Genomic DNA, 26,291 nt, shown 5'->3' on the forward strand with positions numbered 1-26,291 from the left:
ATCCAGATATAAGATTAGGGCCACAATGGGAATGTCTCTGAACACGGGACAAACAGGGGTATCCATTTTTAGGTGCAAGTCTTCATTCATATGTGTGCTGTACAAAAAAAGCTGTTTTTAAAATGACAGAATTGCCAAAAAAACAATTTTTTCCTTCTGATTGGCTTGAATTCATTCCAAAACTGTGGGGTCAAAATATGCAGTAAACCCCTAGATAAATTCCTTAAGGGGTCTAGTTTTCAAAATGGGGGTTTTCTATGGTTTTGGACGCTCAAGAACTCTACATGTGTGCTATGGGGTCTAAAAGGACTTCAAGCAAAATTCTGTTTTGAAAGACACTGACTACTCCTTTCATTTTGGGCCCCGTTGTGGACTCAGATATAACATTAGGGCCACAATGGGTATATTTCTGAACACGGGAGAAACAGTGGTATCCATTTTGGGGTGTACATCCTCATTTTCATGTAAACTATAGGAAAAAAATACGTCTTTAAAATGATAGATTTGCAAAAATGTGAAATTTTACTTTTTCTCCTCTAAATTGAATTAATTCCTGAAAAAAAACTGTGGGGTCAAAATACTCATGACACCCCTCAGTGAATACACTAAGGGGTGTAGTTTTTAAAATGGGGTCATTTGTGGGGGTATCTATTATTCTGACACTCATGAGCCTTTCCAATCTTGGCTTGGTGTAGGAAAACAAAGTGTTCCTCAAAATGCTAAAAAGTAATGTTAAATTTGTACGTCTCCTAAATGGTTAAAAAAAACTAAAGTTTTTCCAATGTGCGCCCAAAATAAAGTAAACGGGTCGAAATATAAATCTTAGCAAAAATTTCTATATTATGTTTGCACATATTTAAGATATTGCAGTTGGAAATGTGAAAAAATGACGATTTTTTTTTAAATTTTCCCAATTTTGGTGCTTTTAATAAATAAACACAAATTCCACCTAAATGAAGTACAACATGTGGCGAAAAAACAATGCCAGAATCGCTTGGATATGCAAAACCTTTCTGGTGTTTTTCCATGCTAAAGTGACACATGTCAGATTTGCAAAATTTGGCCTGGTCATTAATGCGCAAACAGGCTTGCTCACTAAGGGGTTAAGATAGCATAGATGTTCCTCTCTGTTGGGTTGGAGCAGATCCAGTTGTAGCTGATGGCCTGGCTGTCTACAGTGGACTTTTTGATGTGTTTAGGATGGAAGCTGTCCCATCTGAGGTATGTGGGCCCATCAATCGGTTTTCGGTATGAGGATGTCTGTATTGAGTTGTTTGAAATCTTTGTGGTGGTGTCGAGAAAGTTGATTTCTGTATACAAGTAGCCTAATGTCAGGTTTATGGTGGGGTGAAATGCATTGAATCTATCATGGAATTTTATTAATTCTTGTTCGGTGTTGGTCCAGATGATTATGATGTCATCAATGTAGCGGAAGTAGGCCAATGGTTTGCTGGGGCAGGAGGCCAGAAAGTCACTCTCCAGTTTTGCCATAAAGAGGTTGACATATTGCGGTGCCATTTTACTGTCCATGGTGGTCCCAGTTAGTTGCAGGAATATCTCTTTGCCAAAGGAGAAATAATTGTGTGTGAGGATGAATCTTGTGAGTTGTAACACGGATTCAGAGGCAACCCCATTGGCCTCAAGGTGTGCCTGGCATGCGGTCAGTCCATCTTCAGGTGGGATGTTGAAACACAAGGATTCCACATCCATAGTGGCCAGGATGGCACCATTGGGGAGGGGACCTATGGTTGACAGTTTGTTCAGTAGGTCCGTGGTGTCTTGCAAGTAGCTGGTTGTGTTTCTCACTAGTGGTTTTGGGACGCCTTCCACCCATCCTGAGATTCCTTCAGTGAGGGTTCCCACTCCTTTGTTTTCAGAAACCTACTGCACACTGATGAGGGGCAAACACCCTGAAACAGCTGTCTGTGCATGGGCTTTGACTTTGCATTCAATTACCAGTCATTGTTGCCAGGCTTATATAAAAAGTCTAACATTGACTTGCAGAAATGCTGCCTTCCAATAGGCTGCGCTGCAGAGGTATTGCTCCATCTCCCTTATTTGCATACCACTGGAAGTTTGCAAATGAGAATGTAGGCGGCAGAGCAGGCAGTCTGATTTCCTAAACAACCATGCAGCGTGGGAATCCTCTACTACAGAGCTCTTTTGCAGAAGACTCTTCTGGCCTTATGTGGTTACCTAAGTAATTGGACATTTCTGGATTTTGTTTCCCACAGTCATTTTGCAGTTGTCTCATGGGTGGCGTACCTGCATTCATAACTAGAGGTACACTCCAATGTCTGAACCTGACTATACTTTTATATTCCGAATGTTTTAGAATATTGTGAAGATTCAGGCTGTCTGTGAGAAAAGCTCGTGTGTTTTATATCCCCCTGAAGACCCTTCCTGTTCCAATGCTATATTAGCTCTGTGCTATACAAACACTGGATCTCCTAGAGAGTCGTCACATCTCATTTTTCGTTTCTTTACTTTGCTTTAAAATTGTAAGCTGGAATGATAGCCATCAACCGACCAAGCAAAATTACAAAGTGTTGTCGTGGGGACAAAAATATATGAGGTTGTAGTGACCCGGAAATGGGGATGACTGAGCAAGGAGCTGTACTGCAGTGCTGGTTGATGTTCTCCTCCTTGGAGGCAATTCGTGGTGTGTCACTCCGCAAGCCAGTCAATCACAAAATTTAAAGTGTTTGGGGTAATGGTGAGGGGCACTGGGGTTGGTCACTGCTTTATGAGTGTAGATGGCGTTGTGATGCAGTGCATACCCCAAATAAAGTCCAGAGAGGAAACGTTAACATTCATGTTTACTTGCACTTTAAGGAATAGTGGTATAACACGCAGAGATGCAGGCACATTCCTTGAAAATCATCTAATACTGCTGATCCCTCTCAAGCCATTTTAGCGCTCTGAGATTTCCCTTAATGGCCCTGGAGTCTCCCAAGCCTTAGTACTTCATTAGTGGGAGGTGATCATGGCCTTGTAGTATGCTTTTCCTAGGAAGCCTTTCTCTTAGTGAAAGACAATCCTATAGATTCCTATATCCTACGTTTAGTGATCTGGGGGCAGGATAGCATGCCTGTCGTCCACTCAATAGTGGGCCTCCACGTCTGATTCCCCCAAGGCAGGGAGTATAGCAGGACGTTTCATCTGACGTAACTCAACCTCTAGCCAGCAAATATTCTTCTAGAACAAGTTTGATGTGTCCCTAAACTGATAACTTTTTGGGCCATTATATTCCTACAATCTGGGCTGTTTAACCCTTTCTATACTACATCTAAGCCACCACCTGTAAAATATAAGAGTGGGCAAAATTATATTTAACCCTTTCCAATCCACCGTCTGACCTATAAAGACATAAGGATTTAAGGCTGTACAACTGCATTGTTGGAAGGCATTCATCGGGGTTCTCTTACTGTATATTGCTAGCCTCTCTGCTGTTGGAGCCTATCAAACATATAACGTTATATAGCCAGCATATAACGCTATTGTATAGCGGCAGAAAATAGTAAGCTCCCTAGGAAAACCAGGATACAAATTGGATTAGAAAGGGTTAAAGATATACATAAACATTATAAACACTTCAAAAACATAATCAATCACATACAATCAGACATTACAAGGCATAAAGAACTTTTTTTGTGGTGCTGGAGTCTCACTCCAGGATACAGCAAGCCCTTCTGTAACCCACACAACTTAAACTGTTTGTTTCCCATGTTAAAGCACTCTGAAGGGCAGATGTTCTGGGAGTTGAGCTCTAGGGCTTTTTCATTATTTTAGCATTCTTTTCAGTATATTGCATTCTATTTAAATAAAGTTTGAACATTATCTCCCCCTGACCTGCCACAATGTTCTCAGCAACCCTTATTTAAGATGTCCATGACCACTTGTGGTTTGACTACAATATTCATTTTGTCATCCTGAATGCAGTATGCGGAGAGCTGACAGGCCGGGAAGCCTTGTGATAACTTATCTTCTGAAACCTGATTTGACTGCAGAAGTTGCTGGCTGTGCAGTCCGTTAGTATGATAGGAAATGGTGATGAGACCTGTGCACCACATGTTATAGAAAGCGAAGAAGTTGCTGAAATAGCACTTCCTGTTTATCTGCAGAATACGCTTCATAGCTTAGCTAGAAAAATTCTGTAACTATTGACGGGAAGAAAAAGTGAATAAAAAGAAATTCTGGGGATGTTTGAGAGAGAATCACATGTGTATGTTGTATGAACCAATGTTAAGAGGAATCTGTTAGCTCGAATATACTGTAAAAACTGCAGGCATAGAGCAGGAGGATCTGAGCATATTGGTATATAGTTTTATGGGGAAGTAGTCAGTACAACTTGGGCTTTATTCATTTATATCTCTGTTCATTCTAAACTTAGAGGTCCAGTGGGCGGTCCTATCAGTGATTGACAGCTGTGTATCAGTGGACATGGAGACATACAGTAGCTGTCAGTCACTGATAAGACCACCCTCAGGACCTCTGAGTTCAGTATGAACATAGGCTTAAAGGGGTTTTCTGATTAATAAATGCAAATAAGGAAGATAGAACACTACCTCTGCAGCGCCACCTATTGGATGGCAGCATTCCTGCAAATCAATATCTGACCTTTTATACAGGTCTTTGGAACAATGATTTGGAATTCAAAATCAAGCCAGAATCTCTACGCAGACTGCTGTTTCAGGATGTTTGCCCATCATCAATGAGCAGTAGGATTCTGGCTTGGCCAGTACTCACCTTCTAGATCTTCTCCTTAAAGGGGTTCTGTCATTAAAAAAAAAATTCTATACTTACCTATTCCTCCCTAGGCAGTCTACTTACCAGATCTTCACCACACCTATCTTCTCCTGTCTTCTGCAGTCTCACCTCCAGCTGTCTGATTCCTCTCCTTCCTGTGAGGTTACATAAATTCACAGGCAGTCTTCTTCCTGCCAGCCAATGTATGCTACGTCACAGTTCACAGGCCAGCATGGAGTGCCAATCTACTGCAGAGATTGCTCATGCTGGCTGTCTTGGCAATAGATCAGAATTCCTTCCTAGGCAGTGAACGCTACAGTACAGGGACGTGGCCTTCACTGATCTGTCTGGAAGAGAATGCGAGGAATGCAGCCTTCAAAACAAGCTGGCTAGCGTGTGGTGAGGTGACCCCGGAGCACTGCAGAAGCTCAGCGAGGAGAAGATGTGGTAAGGAGACTGATGGGGAAGAAATAAGTGAGTATAGAATTTTTTTTCTTTAATGACAAAACCCCTTTAAGGAGTGATGATACCCCTCCCGAATGAGTAATAAACAAATTGATGGCAGTGTGGGAATGAATCATGTTAAAAAAATACCCATAATACTCACCCCCCTACTGCCTCGCTGCTCTCCTGCCGTTCTCCAATTTTCTGTTTTCTTTAACTGTAGTAGTCACATTGTTGTTTAACCTCATGACTGCTAGAGACAATTTAAGGGCCCCGACACGGGACGTTATGAGTGATGTCTTGTTAGCCTTCCCGAACTTCTACATGACCTGTTTACGGGATGCAGCCAGGCCGGAAGACCTGCTTTTATGCTTGGCTCCACAGTGAGTATATTGCCAAAATATAGTTTTGGACATGTGGGGCCCAAAAATATATTTAAAAAAATAAGTCGAGCAACTCCTTCAAATGTATAAAGTACAAGTAATATTTATTTTTTTTCATAAAACTACATATCAACCTGCACAGCTCCTCCTGCTCTATATGCTGCCTGCAGTTTGGACAGCATGTTCAAGCTAGGTTCCCTCTTAAAGAGTTTCTCCCTTTAGACACCTTTTATGGCATTTATGTCCAACTTCTAGGACCCCCACAATCCCGCATACGTGGTCACTTTCTATTCTAGTTTATGGTAGATACGGAAACATTCAAGTGAAGGTATGAAGCTGTTGTCATTTTTCCAAGTACCATAATGGAGAACGAAACCGAAGTTGGGAAACTGGGGCCAGGTGCCCTTATTCTCGGGAATTGTGAGGTTTTAGCATACAGATTCTCATCAATCATACATGTATGGTATAACTAACTGATATGACGTAAAAGCACTTGAGCAAGATGAGAAGAAAATTCTTATGTCATCCTGCTCATAATTTCCATTCAAGCTTGCTGAATTTTATAGCATATTACTTTTTTTGACCTTTGACATATTTTTTTTTTCTCTTACAGATGACTTTTGATCCTGAGGTTTTCTTTAATGTGCTGCTACCTCCAATAATTTTCCATGCTGGATACAGTTTAAAGAAGGTAAAAACGACATTATGTAGAAGGAATATACTGGGATGTTGCAATACCATTTATATGTAGTAGTTTTTAAAAAATATTTAAAGCCTTGTGTAAGAAGAATAGTTTTATTTTTTTCCATAAAAACGTTTAGATGCTACAGTCAGCAATGTGTACATGTCACTGCTTTTCTGGGAAAAACCCAAATGTGACAATCAGAGAGCAAATATGGTCTCTAATTAATGGGGGTGGTAACATGTACAGAAATTTATGGCCCTCCACCACGGGTCAGGGAGAGACAGGAGAATGACAAAACATGTCAGTAGCCCTGAAAGACCTGGAGCTACAGGTGTATAAAGTTGAACGGGCTCTCTTCATCCAAAACTATAATGTCCTTTTCTTGCAGTGTGAACAGAGCTCCTCCTAAACTGCTTAGGGGGTTAAACTCTACAATTCTAAAATGGGAATCTATTTGTACCTTCTGTTACCTTATTACTGTTTGCAGTTAACCAAGTAACTGTTTGTTTCTTGTACTGCAGAGACATTTCTTCCGCAATTTGGGAACCATATTAACCTACGCATTTTTAGGTACTGCCATTTCCTGCATTGTTATTGGGTGAGTTGAATTAGAAAAAATAAGCAATGTTATTATGAGTACAACTTCTGTTCATTCAAAGAATTGAAATTGTTTCTCACCAGAGGTAGAACCTTTTCATTTTCCACCACTTGTCATTTCTAGTTTCTTTATGATGTGTTGTGTTGTTTCAATATGTTGCTTGTTTCATGTAAATTTCCCTTTTGTAAGTGTTTTTTTTTTTCGTTTTCTTCCGTGGAGAAATTCTAATTCAAAAGGTTGATTTATTCATGTAGTGTTTGTTCATTTACTGTAGTTTACTACATGATCTGTACAAGTAGAAGAACGCTACTCCCAGGTTTACCCATCTGAGATAACACACACACAGTTTCCATATGCTTGCAGTAATAGCCTTAGGCTTTAATGTCCTTTGGGCAATAATTCCGGTAACTCTTTCCTTAATATAGCAACTCTGCCGCTGTTCTTTCCAGTGGGGCTGCAGTTTCAGTCTTTATGGAGCTTCCAAGCGTGACAGTGCTTATCTATCAGATCAAGAAAGTTAGCACAACCTTGCATTGTATTTCACCTCTGGCACCCTATCCACTAGCCATTACTTATCTGACAGTTATTGTCAGCTACAGATCATTATAGCCAATAAATCAGTGGACACTTTTTACCATAAGACCAAGTGCTCAGTCCTACCTTCTAATCCATAAGGATCTCCAGACCTGACCCTGAATGCCTTCATTGGCAAAGTTCTCCATACTTTGCAGAGGCAAAACAGACTTTGTGAAAGTTCAACTGTCCATCCTTTCAAGGTTCCCACTAGATGGGATATGCATAGGGACTTGCAGGGGACACAAATAAAACACCTTTTCCAGTTACACTAGTGGCTGGCCTGAATGGTTAAATATGTGAAGGTGACAGATATAATAAAACTCAGTCCCAGCTTTGTTCTGCTTCTTAAGCCGGTCTCACATGGGCCAACCAGATTACGCATGCAGGAGCCTGCAGCAGAATTCGGCTCTGAGCCCGGCCAGCGACCTTGCGTACCTGTAATTTCTTTACTTTGGATAACCGTGGACGCTCGCCATCGTTCATGTGTGGTAGAATTTTAAATTTTTTTTAATATTTGTGTTTTCCGCGCCCATGGCCTATCCGCAATGTCAATTGTAGGTGAGCTGCGGCTCAGACGGCCTCCATTAAATTCATGCTGCAATTTTCTTTCTCTGCTCACGGAAATCGCAATTCGTTTCCGCTAGAGTGAAGGAAGAAGCAAAAGTACATACCTTTCAATGCATGTCATTTGTGGTGGATACTCTGTGCAGATGCCGGCCTTGGATTCTGCAATGGAAATCCAGTCATGTGAGATTTCCATTGTGGAATCCGCTATTCTTTGATGCTCATAAGACCGGTCACTACTTGAGAGGGCTGTAAAGCATCCAATGTTTACAGCCTGAGGAAAACTCTGATAAGTAGCCGAGCGTTGTCCTCTTTGCATCACCCCAGAGGGTAAGTACATCACTGCAGGTCATACATTGGTCACACTATACCATACAATCCTGCTCATGAAGCTCTCTTTTTCTTCTATCTTTCCGATTACATTCATATGTCAAATGTGGCATTAGGAACACCTATGAGGCTAAGAAAGTGTTAGAACAGTGTTTGCTATAAAAATGCTTTGTAATCTACAATGTTTCGAGCCTCTGCTGACGATAAATAAGTTAAAGAAAACGTAGTGGAAGTTCCTTTGTAGTTATTATAAACTGCTTTATGTGTTTTCTTATTTGTCTTTTTGCTGTACATTGTACAGTTTCGCTCAGGCTATTGTATAGCTACAGCTGCAGGAGGAAGCTAGTTTTATTTAGTTGGGCTGGGATGATCAGCTATTATTATCAGGGAAGGTGGCTAGTTACTTATCACTGCAAAGCACCCATGGACTAGACTCTCTACTCTGGCCTATAGTGGAGGGTCTCAGTTACCTTGATAAGTCCTAATAGGGTTTACTCATAGATGTCAAAGGGTCCATTCACATCTGCAGCTGTCTCATGGAGAAAGAAGATTGTCTGAATGGGTGGACTGCCTGTGCTTCCCTTCACAAGCCGATGGCTGGCGCATTGTGCAGCCGCACAGGTCAGACATAGCTAAGGCCAGATATATATCGGGTTCAACCCAGGTAGCAGCGGTAGATCCACACCAGACCAATGCTTGTTCTACACTTAACCTCAATTGACCTCTTAGGGACCCTCTGTAGATCTGGAGATTTGCTCTCCTCCAGCCACACCCAATTAGCATTTTCTGATCAATTAGCAGACTTAAGGCCCCTAAAGGCTATTTTTGGTACTGCACTCCTACACTGTACATATTGAAGTCGTGTCCACGTATGACTACATACTATATCTCCCATTTATTTGAATGCGTGCCTTGTAATACTGCACAACACATACACAATTAACCTCGTATTCAATCAGTGGCTTTATAACGGATTTATAAAAAGGCAATATTCATTTGTAAATCATAGTTTTTCACCTTTTTTTTAATTCTAGTTTTTTACGTGCCTTATTGCTTTTGCAGCTGCTACTTGGCATTTAACCCTGCCATGTCCAAGGCTCTCTCCTGCTCTGTCACTCTCAGTCGCTTTCCATTTCAAGCGTACTTGTTATGCTTTTCTCTCTACAAGGAATTATCTTCACAAGGTGAGGAACTTTTCCCGCATGGAACGCTAGCAACCTTTGAAGAGACAGCTGTTTTTGCTTGTTCGCCTGCGAGTTTTGCAAAGACATAGTTTTTTCTGATGCACATTATTATAATTTTTAGTTATACAAAAGGATTAACATATTTAAAAACCAGTGCGACTATTGCAGAACAATATACGTTACAGACTAGCAGTTTTATTGGCCCTGCTGAGTTCTTTGAATCCTCATGAGTCTATTAAAATATGCAAACTACAGAAAACAAATCCATTTATCCAAACGTGGAAATTAAACACAGTCATTTTAATGCAAAGTCAAACGAAGATGAACATCAGAAACACATTTTACGTAAATCAGTAGAAAGTCTGCTTCACACTCAGCGCTCAAAGAATCCAATTTATGGGATCAGGATGGATTTTATTTAGATATGCTAATCATGTGACACATATTTAATGACACCGTTTTCCTTACCTAGACACATCCGAGTCTTTATCAGCGCTGTTTTTCTTGTTTTAAGAATAACTTAGCGCAGATGTATCTTGGGAATAAATTGTCCTATTTAAGGAGAACGCATTATAGTGACAGGTCTGTTAGGATACTCTTATAGGCCATCAGTAGATGATTAATGGGGGTCTGTCCCCCTCATTATTTACAATGGCACAGCCGCTTCTCTGTAGGGACACCTATATCCAGTCCTATACTAGTTGATCAAACTTACCAGCCATACCAAGGAGATGTTCACTCATATGTAAGCAACAAAAAATTGTATACCTCAAAGTAAATATCTAAGGCTGCCTATCCACGGACGTAGCGATATCCCGCGACAGATCTCTGCCGCATGAGCCGCTGCCTGGAAGCAGGAGCCAGATAATGGTTCTCCGCACTGAGCCTATCTGACATTCTCCGCTCGTGTATGCCACGTTGCAAACGCTATGGAAAGCTTCAGACAGCTTGATTCACGGAATCACGCCCGTGGACACGCAGCCTTACTGTACATCCGAAGGGTAGGACATACATTTACGCCCTGCGGATTCGGGGTATGTATTCAGGGGGAGTTGGGGGTTGGTCCTGCTGCATACAGTGCTTGTGCCCGCTGTTTCATACAGCCAACACCCGCCCGCAACAGCTTAGATAAGCATTTGTTGACATTGGCATTATATCATACTGCAGAAGCGATGAAAGCATCACAAGTTCTTGTCCCCTCTGAGGGCTAACGCAAAATGTAAAATTAGTTTTAAAAAGTTTTGTTAGTAATAAAAGTAAAAAAAACAACAACTTTTGCTATATTTGTAATAAAAGAACCTAAATAATAAAGCCTAAAAACATATTTGGTATCGCTGCAAGAAATGAGTCTTTGCAAAACTATGTTGACGGAAAAATAAAAGAGTTACGGCTGTCAGAGGATGGCAGCAGAAAATAGTTTAGAAAAATTAAATATCTTTGGGAAACAATAAAAGTACCGTATATACAGACGTATAAGGCGACTTTTGAACCCTGAAAAATCTGCTCTGAAGTCGGGGGTCATCTGATACGCCGGTAATACAAAAAAAAGAAAGTATCAAAAAAAAAAATCATTACTCACCTCCCCCGGCGTTCTGCGGCGCTGCTGCAGGCTGTCGCTCCCTCCTGGTCCCCGGCAGAGTATTGCTTTCTGGACGCAGGGCTTGAAATCCCCGCCTCCAGAAAGCTAATACTGTGATTGGCTAACACACGCTGTCAGCCAATCACAGCCATTCAATGACATCATTGAATGACTGTGATTGGCTGAAGGCGCACGTGTGTTAGCCAATCACAGCCATTCAATGTTGTCATTGAATGGCTGTAATTGGCTGAAGGCACGTGTGTTTTAGCCAATCACAGCCATTCAATGATGTCATTGAATGGCTGTGATTGGCTGACGGCCCTGCGTCCAGAAAGCAATGCTCTGCCGGGGACCAGGAGGGAGCGACAGCCTGCAGCAGCGCCGCAGAACGCCGGGGAAGGTGAGTAATGATTTTTAATTTTTTTTGCTCCACTGTATTCCTGGCGTATAAGGTGACAGTTGGGGGGGGGGGTCATCTTATACGCCCCGTCGCCTTATACGCCGGAATATACGGTAGTACAGCAAAAAAACAAACAAACTATATGGTAGGAATTGTACTGACCCATGGAATAAAGTTATCGTGTCATTATTGTTGTGTGTACACCATAGAAGCAAGACCACCCCCAAATATATGTCTCAATTTCGTTTTTTAGCACATTATATGGTACCATTGAAAAATACAGTTTGTCCTGCAAAAAAAAAACAAGCCTCCAGACAGCTACATCGATAGTTAATAAAAGTTAAGATTTTTTAAATGGCGGGAGGAAAAAATGAAAATGGAATAAGGAGTTAAAGGAGTTGTTCAGGATCAGAAACATATAAGAACTTTCTTTCAAAAACAGTGCCATTACAGTTTACAGGTTGCTCATGGAATTGCAGCTCATTCCTATTCACTTCAATGGAGATGAGCTCCAATACCAAACACAACCCATGGACAGATGTGGCACTGTCACTAGAAGAAGGTATCCCTGTGCTTATTTCATGTATACCCCTTTAATTCTCAGAAACCCCCTATGTATTTCATGATGTGGAAATGCAGACTGGTGCTAAAATTAGGTCTGTGAGGTCTGCCGCAGGATGTATTTATTCAGATCAGTCCAGGTCACCATTGGGGCTCATGATCTACAATTTTAATTGGAATTATTCAAATCCCATTGCAAATTAGGTTTGTTTGCCAGATGTGTAAACTTTCAACTGTTTGCAAAAAAATAATGAAACAAGAACAATTTAAATAGCGCAACACAACTAATAGAAGTAGCTATAAGGAGTTTCTGCAAATCAGGTGTTTCAAGCTGATCAAGGGCTTCTTTAGTTGCATCAGGTGTTCTTGAGAAAAAGCAAATCAGGCAGCTGAACTGGCTAGAGATTTGTTGACTATAACATTTGATTGCATGTTAGAAATATGGCTAAGTCAAGAAAGTGGCTCGAAAGTTAAGAGATCCTAGCATTGCACAACAAAGAGGAAGCATACATTACAGACCACAGATAGCAAAGGCACCAGATGAACTCACTAACTATGCTTCCAGTTGTAAGTCAAAAGCAGCATTGGCTACAATACACTACCTGGAAAGGGGAAGCTATCATTAGCTTCCACCAGATTCCTGAGGAGGCAAGAGGTCAAAAACCCTGGAGTGACTGCAAAGGACCTGCAGTATGATTTGGTGGCAGCAGGCACTGAGGTTTCCATTTGCACAGTAAGATGCATACTAAACACTGAAGGTCTTCATGCCTGTACTCCAAGATGTACACCCCTACAGCCCAAAAAGCACAAACAAAGTTGGCTCCAATATACTCAAGGCCATAGACTTTTGGGGATTCTTTTTTGTCGTGCGATGCAACGCAAGTGGAACTTTTCAGGTCTATGGATCAGTCCAGAGAAAAAGAACAACCTGCCTGCCGTGAAGCATAGAGGTGGCTCAGTGATGCTCTGGAGATGCTTTGCTTCCTCTGGCATTGGAAACCAGCATTGTGTGGATAAGAAAATGGATTCAATCAAGTAGGAAATCCTAAAACATGGCACTACTGGATCGAAGATTCTATGGAATTACAAAACATCTACAATCTTTAAGTGCCCAATGGCTCTAAACTACGTTGTCCTCAGAATCAGACATTTTAGTTTCAGTCCCTCACAGGTTCGTCCCTCCCTGACATATCTTCATGCACTGCCTTTACTTACTTTTAAACCTATTTTTTTTCTTCCTTTTCTTTTCCAATTTTTTCAGATAACCCTTACATGTTCTCCTACCTCTCACCTCCCTTCCCTTTTTTTTCTTTTCTCTCTTCTCCTTTTCCCATCCACTTTGTTTATTCCTTAAAGAGGGTGTGTGTGTGTGTGTGTGTGTGTGTATATATATATATATATATATATATATATATATACACAGTACATAGATATATAATATATATCTAGGGAAGGCAATGGAACCCCCCCCCCCCCCCCCCCGCGCGCAAAAACAGTCTGCCAAGAAAACGTCATGATGTTGACGTTACCCCAAGAGTTGGTCGCGACTTGGTACTTGCACAATTTTATAAGTTAATCTTTATTATTCTGTAATTAAAAAAAAAAAAGAGTATGATGGTTCGCTGCCATCTTGTGGCAAACTTGGCTAACTGCAGTATTTGCAGCTGGTGCCGTAGGATCAGTATGCATCTCAGTATGAGTTGAGTTTCTTATTACCGGCTTTTTGTTCTTTGCCTTGAATCCTCGTTTAATGCATCATTTTATTTCTTGTGTATATATTGGCTAACACTATAATTGCTAGATTTGTTTCTGATTAATTTACATGGAGTTATATATTTTGCACCCATGTTTGTGTAATAAAGGAGTTTGTGGGACTTTGATGTTATTTGGCTTAAGTTGGACTCCTAGCACCCTCACCAATAAGATCAGTGAAAGGGCTGAGGAGCATCGTGTCTCGTTCATTAAACGCGTCACAAAGCTCTGTTCATTTGAATGGGACTGAGCTGCAGTACCAGGCACAGCCACTACAAAATCTACCACAATGTGCCTGGTAAACAACTAGGAAGTGGCACTCCCTGGTGTAATGCTGCCCCTTCACTCAGTTAGTGCTGATGGACCAATAATTTCAAAGTACTGGAAATCCATTTAAATGTAATAGAAAATGTAATGGAGAAAATATATTAAAGTTCTATTCACATCTGTGTTTCCCACGACTTAAAATTGCTCCACAACCACTGTCTTTCCTGGTTGTAGTTGATCAGGACATGTGACTGCTGAAACCAATCACTGACCACACCAGTGACCTTCTATAGCCAGTGATTGGCTGAAGCAGTCACATGTCCTTGTCAACCACAACCAGGAAGGACAGAGTGGTTGTGGAGCAATCTTAAGTTGTGGGAAAACCCCTTTAACACTACAGGACAAACATGTATATTCTACAGGTTTGGGGTATGTATGGAGGGGGATCGCAGGTTGATTCAACTCCATACAATGCAGGTGTCGGCTGTTTCCTACAGCTGGCACCCACCCGCAAAAGCTCTGTTAAGCCGTGCTGCTCATCAAAACTGTTAACCATTTAAATGCTGCTGCCAATTCTTAAAGTGGCATTTAAATGCCCCGATTGATGTTCGGGGGTCCCGGACTGACCCCCAAGATGAGATCACGGGGAGCCGTGCAGCTGCCATGGCAGCCAGAGGCCTCCTGAAAGGCTCCAGAGCTGCCATTGCAGATTGCAGATCAAATCGCGGTATAATGTAATACTATGGCATTACATCATACTGCAGGAGCGATCAAACTTTTGTGTTTTTGTTTTTTTCTCCTTTTGGGACTAAAATAATGTGAAGATCAGTTTAAAAAAAGTGTTATTAATTATTTAAAAAAAAAGGTAATCAAAATTAAAAAAAAACCTTTTGCTATATTTATAATAAAAATCTAAATAGTAAAACTGAAAAACATATTTGGTATCGCCTTGTCCGTAAAAGCCTGATCTATCAACGTAACGTATTATTTACCCCAGACGGTGAGCCTTGTCAAGAAAAAAGAAAAATCGTGAGATTTGCGCTTTTTATGGGCATCCCATCTCCAAGAAAAAATTAATAAAAAGTAATTAAAAAGTCATATGGTACCAATAGAAACTACAGGATGTCCCACAAAAAATTAGCCCTCGCACAATCTTGTCAAACGAAAAATTAAAAAGTTGTGGCTGTCAGAAGGTGGCGGCAGAAAATAATAAAAAAAAAATTAAATATCTATGGAAAAAACTAAGAGTAGTACAGCAAAAAAAAAAACCTATACATTTGGTATGGTTGTAATCGTACTGACTAGAGATGAGCAAGCACGCTCGGATAAGTCAGTTACTCAAGCGAGCCTCGCTCTTCTCGAGTAACTGCATTCTTGTCCGAGTGTGCTCGGGGGAGCGACGGGGGTGAGTGGGGGGCGGCGGGGGGTAGCAGGTGGGAGAGAGATCTCTCTCTCTTTAGTACATTATATGGTACATTAAATTGTAGCACTGAAAAATATAACTTGTCACTCAAAAAACAAGCTATAATACAGCTACAGTAATGGAAAAATTAAAGGGTTATGATTTTTTAGAGGGGAGGGGGGGGTGGAGAAAAAATGTAAATGGGGAAAAAAAGTTCATTTATTCATGACTAGATAAGCACTAGCTGTAATTGGCTCAGCGCTCAGCCAATCAGCACAGCCCTTTCAGGAGGCCGGGATTTTTAAATCCCTGCCTGCTGAAAGTGCTGGACAGCAGTGTCGGGGAGCCAGCCGGAGGACGCGTCTGAGCGGAGAGGTGAGTAAATTATTTTTTTCACCAGTTAATGATGATTTTCAGGCCCTTCCCCGAAAATCTTACTGCGGGGTTTGCCACCAACCACTGTTTCAATGGGACTGGCAGCAGCGCCGATCCCATTAAAAGCAATGGGATAGAATGCTGCACTTCTGCCAAAGCTGTGACAGCTGTGGCAGAAGTCCGCAATATTCTCCTTATCTTTTCAATGGGGCTAGCGCTGCTGGCGATATCCCAGTGTCATCCCGGCGTTGTTTTCACTTGCTCTCGCAGCGCAAGAGAGAAAAAAACGCCGGTGGCTTCAGACGAGCGTGTTTTTGTGCGTGCATATGCGCGTAAAAAAACACGCGTCTATTACAAGCAATGCATTCCCTATGGTGTGTTCACATGTCCGTGTTTTACAGGTTCGTGCCTGTAAAGATAGGAAATGTGTGCACAATAGGGAATGCACACATGGTCTTCAATGGAGCCGTTGCTGCTGCCGGCGGCTCCGTTGAAGACAATGGTCTGCTGACACCCCGTAATTGTTTTTCAGGGAAGGGCTTTAAATATAAGCCCTTCCCTGAAAAACAACAATTTTAGTGTAAACAAAAAAAAACGTACCTGTCCGCCGCTGCCGTGTCCCCACAGGGATGAAGAACACATCCCCGCGAGGAAAAAGAATTCCCTGCTGCACCTGGCACATCTGTGATGTGACAATGTCACTTTTTTATATTGTAAATTTTGAATTTATATATATGAAATTATATTTTTTTTTTATTTTAAGATTGGATATTTTTTATTGCATTTTTAATGGACAAACAATTAACAAAATTGCATCTTTCCCACCCTCCCTTCTCAACAGTTTTTTTGTACCTCATTACCTCTCAATACAAAAAAGATGAAAAGCTGGTAAACACATATTAATAAAATGCTTAAAACCCACTTTGTATGCACCCCTGTTGCGGTTATCATTTGCCTATGCAGATGTGCCCTACTTCTTATGCTCCAAAATATGCTATATATATTAGTCAGACTCCATATAAAGACACAGCTCTATATATGCAGTCAAGTGCAACTAGTTTAGAGCTCTGCACTCAATCCTGTTAATCTCTTACTAGTTTTAAGGACACCAGTCCTGGCATAGCCATTTGTCCTATCATCTTTCATATTTTTGGATGGTATTTCTTTTGCGATATACTCCCTTCTCCAAAGTCAACAACCAATTAACTCTATAAACTCTCTCCCTTTGTCGGCCTCCTTAAACCAGTATTGGTTTATCAAATTTCTGGCTGCATATAATAACCAGGCCACTGCTATATTTTCTCCTTGTTTTTCCCCCATCATTCTGCACTCCATACACCGCAATGACAAAATAAAAACAGAATGTTTTGAAATAAAAAAGAAAAACTGACAATTTGCAGTGACATAACTATTCAGACCCTTTTGTATGACACTTGAAATTTCCTCCCATTTCTCTTGATCATCTATGAGATGTTTCTACACCTTGGTTGAAGTCCACCTGTGGCAAATTTAGTTGATTGGACATAATTTTAAGAGATGCACCCATGTCTGTATAAGATCTTACGGTTCATAATGCAAAACCAAGCCATGAAGAGGAAAGAACTGGCTATAGAACTCAGACAGGATTGTGTAGAGGCACAGATCTGGAGAAGGCTACATCCCCGGATAGGCCGCACCCCCTCAATTCTGAGCATTATATCCCAATATCATCCATGTGAAGCATGCTGGTGGTAGCATCACACTGTGGGGTGTTTTCAGCCGCTTAGACAGGGAGACTGGTCAGGGTTGATGGAAAGCTGAATGGAGCAAAGTACAGAGATATTCTAATACCTGCAAGGGACTCCAGACTGGACAGAAGGTTCACCTTCCAACAAGACAACGACCCTAAGCACAATGCCAAGACAATCATAGAATGGTGGAGGTGAAAGGGACCTCCAGGGTCATTGGACAGATGTCTGTCCAGCCTCTGTTTAGACATTTCCATTGAGGGAGAACTCACCACTTTCTGTGGTAACCTGTTCCACTCATTGATCACTCTCACTGTCAGAAAGTTTTTCTAATATCTAATTTGTTTCTCCTCCATTTCAGTTTAATCTCATTGCTTCTAGTCTTTCCTTGTGCAAATGAGAATAGGGCTGATACCTCTACACTGTGACAGCCCTTCAGATATTTGTAGACAGCTATTAAGTCTCCTTTTAGCCTTCTTTTTTGCAAGCTAAACATTCCCAGATCCTTTAACCGTTCCTCTTAGTACATGATTTGCAGACCGCTGATTTTCTTGGTAACTCTTCTCTGAACTTGCTCTAGTTTGTCTATGTTTTTTTTTAAAGTGAAGTGCCCAGAACTGGACACAGTATTCCAGATGAGATCTGACTAAGGAAGAGTAGAGGAGGAGAATTACCTCACGTGATCTAGACTCTATGCTTTTCTTAATGCATCCCAGAATTGTGTTTGCCTTTTTGGCTGCTGCATCACATTGTTGACTCATGTTCAGTCTATGATCTATTAGTATACCCACGTTTTTTTTTTCACATGTGCTGCTGCTTAACCCAAATCCTCCCATTCAACATGTGTTTTCTTCATTTTTCTTGCCCAGATGTAGGACTTTGCATTTTTCCTTGTTAAATACCATTCTGTTAGTCGCTGCCCACTGTGCAAGCTTTTCTAGATCTTTTAGAATACTCTCTCTCTCTTCCCTAGTGTTAGCTATCCCTCCTAGCTTTGTGTCGTCAGCAAATTTGATCAGTTTCCCATCAGTTTCCTCCTCCAGATCATTTATAAAAATGTTGAACAACACTGGGCCAAGGACAGAGTCTTGTAGGACCCCACTTGATGCATTCTTCCACTTGGATGTGCAGCCATTTATGACCACTCTTTGAGTACGATCACTTAGCCAGTTGTGAATTCACCTACTTGCATTGTCAATCCCATATTTAGTCATTTTTTCAATAAGTATGGTATGAGATACTTTGTCAAATGCTTCACTAAAGTCAAGATATACTATATCCACTGCATTTCCCTAATCAACCCAGTCGGTGATTCTGTCATAGAAGGAAATTAAATTCATTTGGCATGACTTGTTTGTTACAAACCCATGCTGGCTCTGGTTAATTACTCCATTTTTATCCAAGTATTTGCATACATGTTCTTTAATAATTTGTTCAAAGATCTTTCCCAGTATAGAAGTCAGGCTCACAGGCCTGTAGTTTCCTGGATCCACCTTCTTCCCTTTTTTGAAGATAGGGACAACATTTGCCCTTTTCCAATCTTCTGGGACGTCTGCTATTCTCCAGAAATTTTCAAAGATTTTGGTGAGTGGTTCAGCAGTTACCTCTACTGCTTCCTTTAGTATCCTAGGATGTAATTTATCTGAACCTTGAGACTTGAATTCATTTAAGTTAGCTAAGTGTTCCTTCATCATCTCTCATCTAGCCTGCATTCTTTTATTTCTCCAATAGCACAGGGAAGATCAGTTGATGTCCCATCTACTTTCTGAGAGAAAACAGATACAAAATAGGAATTTAAAAGTTCGGCCTTCTCGACATCATTCTTAATCAATTCACCATTTTCACCTTGTAAGCATCCAGTAGCATCTTTAACTTTTCTTTTACTTTTGACATACCCGCAAAATCCCTTTTTTATTGCTTTTGGCCTCTGTTGCAAGCCTCAATTTATTATTAGCTTTAGCTTTTCTGACACTTTCCCTACAGTTTCTGCAGACCACATTATATTTTTCTTTAGATATCCCCCCCTCCCCCCCTCTTTCCATTTGATAAACTTATTTTTCTTCTTTTTAAACGTATATTCAAGTTATGTGTTTATCCATCCTGGTCTCTTTAAATGCTTCCCATTCTTCCTTCTCTTAGGGACTGTTAATGATTGTGCTTTGAGAATCTCATTTCACAATATTTCCTAACCTTCTTGGACATTTCTGTCCTTAAGAACATCCAGCCATTCGATTCTTCCTACTCTCTTTCTGAGTTCATTGAAATCTGCCTTTCTGAAATCCAGCCTCGAGGTCTGAGTTTTCTTAGGTCTTCCTCCCCTTTTTATCCAAAATTCAAGGATAGCATGATTACTGCCTCCTAAGGTCCAACCCAGCCTTACTTCCTCAACCATTCCCTCCCTGTTGGTAAGAATTAGGTCCAAGATAGCAGATCACCTTGTTTTCTCTTTTACCTTTTGAAATATAAAGCTGTCAGCAGGAGCTGATAAGAATTTGTTGGATCCATTACTTTTACCTGAGAGAGATTCGCAACAAATGTCTGGATAGTTAAAATCTCCCATAATCACTATGTCATGATTTTTTGAGAGTTTGGCCAGCTGATGCAGAAAGAGTTCATCAATATCTTCTGCTTGTCTGGGTGGCCTATAGTAAATGTCTACAATGGTGTCCTTTCTGTTGTTCTCTCCTTGTATTCTTACCCAAACAGAACTCCCATGCTCTGAAGCTTGAATCTCTGTGGAGATGAATGTTTTCCTAACATACAACATAATACCTCCTCCCTTTTTTATTAGGTCTGTTTCTTATAAATAAATTGTATCCTTCAAGCCTTGTATTCCAATCATGTGTATCATTCCACCAAGGTTACGTGATGCCTATGACATCATATTTCTGTTCCTGTGTTAGGAACTCCAATTCTCCTTGTTTGTTTCCCATACTCTGCGCATTTGCGTAAAAACATTTTAGTTTGTGATCGGTGTCTCTTGCTCCTCTTCTTTCCTTCTGATTTATTTTGTCTTTGTTCTTTCTTTCCACTTCTAATAGTGAGGTTCTCAAATGTATTAATTAGCTATATATGTTTACCTGGCCTTTCACTTCCCATCCCATATTGTTCTAGTTTAAAGCTCTCCTAATGAGTGAAGCAAGGTGCCCACTAAATATATGCTGACCTGTTTTTGTAAGGTGCAACCCGTCTCTAGCAAGCAGTCCATCATATAGGTAATTCACTCTATGTTCTAGGAATCCAAATCTTTGCTGACAGCACCATCGACGTAGCCAGTTGTTCACCTCCAGAATCCTGTTCCACCTTCTTTTTCCATGGCCATCCACTGGGAGGATGAATAGGAACAACACATGAGTGTTTTAGGGACAACTATGTGAATGTCCTTGAGTGGCCCAGCCTGAGCTCTGACTTGAACCCAATCGAACATCACTGGAGAGACCTTAGAATGTCTGTCCATAGACAGTCCCCATCCACCCTGACAGAGCTTGATAGAATCTGCAGAGATGAATGGCAGAAAATCCTCAAATCCAGATGTGCAAACCTTGTGGCAGCATACCCAAGAAGACTGGAGGCCGGAATCACTGCCAGATATGCTTCAAGAAACTACTGAGTACAGGGTGTGAATACTTATGCCAATGCAAAATGTTAGTTTTTCATTATTTTTTAATTTACAAAGATTCTGTTTTTACTTTGTCATTATGGGGTATTGAGTGCAGAATTATGGGAAAACTGCTCCACTGGGTCAAATACTGATGTGAAAACTTGCCTGGCAAAATAGGCCAACTTTGATGCAGAGGCAGCTCTGTCATCAGTGGTCCGAGACCCTGCAGGTGCTTTGAGCGTTGTCGGCACCATCTTGTAGACCCTGAGCCTCCTCACCTCCTGTCTTCTATAGTCCTTATGGCAAGTCCAGTGCTCCCTCTGCTGCCAGGGCACTGCCACAGCTCTCTGATCCGTCACCAGCCACTTCTCTCCACAGCTCCCATCTGTGAACAGTTGTTGCTTACATCTCCGGATAGGCCGCACCCCCATGTAAGTATATTTGACGCAGAACTAAGTCGTGTTAAGTGCATTTTCAAGACCTTGATGATGTAACTAATGTTAGCCTTAAGACCCAGTAAATCATGTCCCCATGTGTCCTCCAGTGGTCATAACCTAATTTTTTCATCAGTGAAGGTGTATGACACCTTGTATTTTATGGGACATGTTTTATAGGATGTAGTTTTAATAACAAATAATGTATCGAATAACTTTTAGTAAATTTATTTTATTGGCTGGAGGCAATGGAAAAAAGCTTTTTCGCCATTGTTTTTTGTGATTTGTTTATGGCATTCATAGTGTTGTACAAATATTATGTTATCTTTCTTCTCTTACACTTATGATAACTCCAAATTTAAAGTGGTTTATGTACTACCACTTTTTTGCACAATATAAACTTTTTGTTAAAAAAACAACAACTTTGTGTGGTACCAGATTGCAGGACCAGAGCTTTTTTATTTTTGGATTTGCATCAAGTATGTTTTTTTGGCTGGACAATTTCCAGTTCTTTTTTGCATCAGTTTGAAGTATGTACATTTTTTTTAAATTTAAAGCAAGATGTTCAGTAAACTTTTATTTTTGAATAATTTTTTAATTTTTTAATGCAATGTTCCATGGTTACTACCTAATGTGATATTTTATAGTAAGGATTCTTAAGAATGTGGCGATACAATTATTTGTAGGGTTTCCTCCTACATAGTTACACCCTGGGTGTTCAGGGTTTATATGGAGCAGGATCGGTAACCAATCCCCTCTCCATGCAAGGCGGATTCCGTCTGTGTGTGATAGCCAACACTCGTCCACAATGGCAACGTTCAGCGCTGACAGCGGTTGTTTATGTGGGAAACTCCCCCCTCCCCCTATTATTGTTTGGGGGTCTTGTGCTGAAATTGCAGAGTGCCATTTGGTTACGATGGTAGCTAGTGGCCTTCTGCAGCCCCCCAGGGCTTCCATGAATGAATGTCTATCAAGGCATGCCTGTGGCACACCTTAAGGGCTCTATCAGATGAGCATTTTTTATGTGCGTTTAAAAAAATGCTTCTAAAAGAACCAGTGGGTTCCTATAGAGGCACTCACATGAGAGAATGTGGGTGTGCTAAACGGAGCGCGCCTAACAAAGATAGGACAGCGTTTTGGCTACAATGCCAAAACATAGGTCTGTGCTGTGTGATGATCAGGAGTTTCCATTGACTCCTATGGGAGCAGGAGTTAATGAAAACTCCTGCACAGGGAATAGATTCCCCACTGCTTTCAGCAGGGCATTTAAAACTTGCTTCCCAAATAGCACATTTTAAATGTCCCGCTGTAAACTCCTTTTAGTCCCCATGGCGATCTGGGGACTCCTTGAGGGTTCTGTTAATCCCTGTGAGGACCAATAAGAATTTACAACGGGATATTTAAACAGTACTTCTGAACAGCACCTTTTAAATGGCCTGCTGTAAACAGCAGGGTATTCCTTCTGCCACGCTGCTGGGCAATTCAAGTCTGAAGATCCAGAAGGAAGCAGCGGAGGTAATTGCTGAACCACTCGCCATAATCATTGAATATTCCCGGAGAACAGGAGAAGTCCCAGAAGATAGGGACAACATTTGCCCTTTTCCAATCTTCAAAAAAGGGAAAAAGGTGGATCCAGGAAACTACAGTCCTGTGAGCCTGACTTCTATACCGGGAAAGATCTTTGAACAAATTATTAAACAGCATGTATGCAAGTACTTGAACAAAAATGAAATAATTTACCAGAGCCAGCATGGGTTTGTAACAAACAAGTCATGCCAAACTAATCTAATTTCCTTCTATGACAGAATCACTGACTGGGTTGATCAGGGAAATGCGGTGGATATAGTATATCTTGACTTTAGTAAAGCATTTGACAAAGTATCTCATACCATACTTATTGAAAAAATGACCAAATATGGGATTGACAAGCTAACTGTTAGGTGGATTCACAACTGGCTAAGTGATTGTACTCAAAGAGTGGTCATAAATGGCTGCACATCCAAATAGAAGAATGTATCAAGTGGGGTACCACAAGACTCCATGGAGAATCCGTAGCGGGTCCCTCCTGCCCCGCGGACATGAGCGCTTAAAATAAGAATTTACTCACCTCTCGCCCGCTCCGGATCTTCCCTTCGCCGCGGCTTCATCTTCTCTCCGTCGCAGCCAGATCTTCTTTCTTCGGCCCGGCGGATGCGCACGGCACGTCGGTTGCGTGCCGCGCGCATGCACCTTGCTGAGGAAAAAAGATCCGGCCGCGACGGAGAGAAGATGAAGCCGCGAAGAAGGGAAGATCCGGAGCAGGTGAGTATATTCTGATTTTGGTCTCCCGCGGAACCGGACGGCTTCCACAGGCTTCAATAGAAGCCCGCGGGAGCCGTCCCCGCGGGAGACCCGCACAAAAATGGAGCATGGTCCGGATTTTTTCATGCTCCGTTTTAAAAAAAATCAATTTTATTGACCATCCGCGGGTATTTATCTACCCACGGGTGGTCAATGCATCCCTATGGGATGCGGATCTGCATGTGGGTCATCCGCTGCGGATCCTAATTCATAATTTGCCCGTTGACATGAGGCCTTAGTGTTCCGTGGGAACGCCCAAAGATAGGGTGTGCCGTGATTTTTTTCCCTTACCACAATGCGCGATTTCCTCGGCTGTGTGAAAGCAGCCTAAGGCACTAAGCTGTATTGCAGTTTATTGGATTTATTAGGACTTTTTTGATCAACAGAACGGGCTTTTTTTAAAGGAAAGGAAGAAGGATCTTTAATGCTACATTCACACGGGCGAGCGCGATTAGAGAAAACCAACCCAATATGACGCTTGTCAACCTGCATTTTACCCGGATCAGCAGGTATTTCCCATTGTTATCAATGGTAAGCATCACATCGCGCTCACATGTGCATCATGCTGCATGCGATGGGTTCGACGGTCGCGTTGAAAACAACAGGTGATGCGTTCCGAGGGACGCGAGAAAATAGGACATGCAGAGATATTTTACTTTACAGCATCACTGTGGGGAAAATATCTCTCATGTGTAGGAGGACATTCAAAAGAATGGAGTTCATATTCGCATGAGTTTTGTGCTTCTCGCAACACACAGACCTCATGGAGATTCACACTTTGTGTATGGAGCCTAAAGAAGAATGAAAAACGTTGTTTAGACTAATGGTCATTCTGAAAGCTCAGTTGCTGTTCTCTGCCTACGAAGCATCAAGGTTGTCAGTCGGTGTATACCTAGAGGACAAGTGGGAAGAACACGTGAATTTCATCCTTTATCAGACTGTAATTACAGTTTTCTATTTGCTTCCGCTTTTCATTGACAGCAATGTTAAAGACAATAATAAAAAGTGGCAGGCAACGAAAAATAAAAAGGATACAATACAGAGACAGGAGTTTGCTGGAGTTATAAGGCCATGTTCACACGGGCGGATTCCATGTTGGAGTTTTTCTTGTTCATTCCACCTAAAAATCTGTGAGTTAGCCGTGGATTTCTGCTGCGGCTCTGCACTTCTACGGTTGCGGATCTGCGTGTGGATTTCCGGATGCGGCGCTGAGTCCATGAAGTGACATGTCACCTTGTGGGGTTTACTTCTCAGCATGCAGATTTCAGATCTGTGTCTGGGAAAATTGGCACCATGTAAACTACACAATAAATAGACTATTTACATTAGGGGGCGGTTTCAGACGGTTGTATGCGCAACTATGCACGCCGTTACAGAGCATAGTTGTGCATGAACAATTTTTTTTTCTTTTACCTCGCCGGCCGTTCAAGCTTTGCACCAGAGCGCAGGAGTTTGAAAAAACCTGTGGGAAGATAGGTGCTGTCACTTTTTTCTCGCACGTAGTCCTATCTTTTCTTGCCCGCACAATTGACAGGCGATAATGAACCACTGAAATCAGTAGTTTCGTTTTGCCCCGGTATGCGGCCGTGATTGTCATATAACAGAAGAACACACCCATGTTTTTAAACCCTAAAAGTAATGGGACATGGATTTGCTACGAATTTGGTGTGGAATCTGCGCAGATTCTGCATGAGATGCACTGAAAAAACACACTACATTAAGGCCTTATGCACACAGCCGTGACGGGCTCCGCAAGCGGAATACTGCAGCGGAGTCCGTCATGGCGCCCCCCTCAAGGACCCCATACTCCCCTCCGAATCCCCCGCACGAAGTCCCGCATGATGCTCTGGCAGTGTCATGTGACGCGTCGGTGGTGTCACATGACTCGCTGGCAGCATCATATGACGCGGCCGGTGGTGGGCGGGGCGCGTTTTCATGCTATACTTACGCTGTGCTACAGCGAAAGTATAGCATGACGGGTGGCTTCCATTGACTACAATAGAAGCTGTCCGTGCGTATACCCACGGTAAATAGGACATGCCGCCGGTAATTTCACGCTGCGGAATTCTGCGGTGGAGTTCCGCAGCATGAGCATTGAGCTATTAGGTTCAATAGAACCTAATAGCTTTGGTGAAACGCCGCAAATTTTCGCCACGTGTTACGTAGCAGAAATCCAGCCGTGGGCATTACGCCTTAGTCAAGGGTTGTACAAAATGTAAGCGAGCAATATGCGGAGAATAGAACCCGTTAATTTCAATGGGATTGTTCACAAGTGCAGATTTTCCTACACATTTCTGTCATGCAAAAAAAAATGCAGCATACTCTATTTTCCTGCGCATT

The 26,291-nt window shown here is 41.6% G+C and overlaps 1 protein-coding gene across 1 annotated transcript in view; it reads left to right on the plus strand.

Annotated features, from left to right (window-relative positions):
• Nucleotides 1–26,291, plus strand: part of SLC9A9 (solute carrier family 9 member A9) — a 693,984-nt gene that overhangs the window by 43,543 nt on the left and 624,150 nt on the right. The window contains exons 3-4 of the mRNA XM_066599390.1: nucleotides 6,190–6,267; nucleotides 6,783–6,859. Of these exons, the coding sequence (XP_066455487.1) occupies nucleotides 6,190–6,267; nucleotides 6,783–6,859 (155 nt within the window). The remainder of the gene's footprint in view (nucleotides 1–6,189; nucleotides 6,268–6,782; nucleotides 6,860–26,291) is intronic.

The sequence above is a fragment of the Eleutherodactylus coqui genome, chromosome 1, assembly GCF_035609145.1.
Source record: "Eleutherodactylus coqui strain aEleCoq1 chromosome 1, aEleCoq1.hap1, whole genome shotgun sequence".
NCBI classification, from domain to species: Eukaryota; Metazoa; Chordata; class Amphibia; order Anura; family Eleutherodactylidae; genus Eleutherodactylus; species Eleutherodactylus coqui.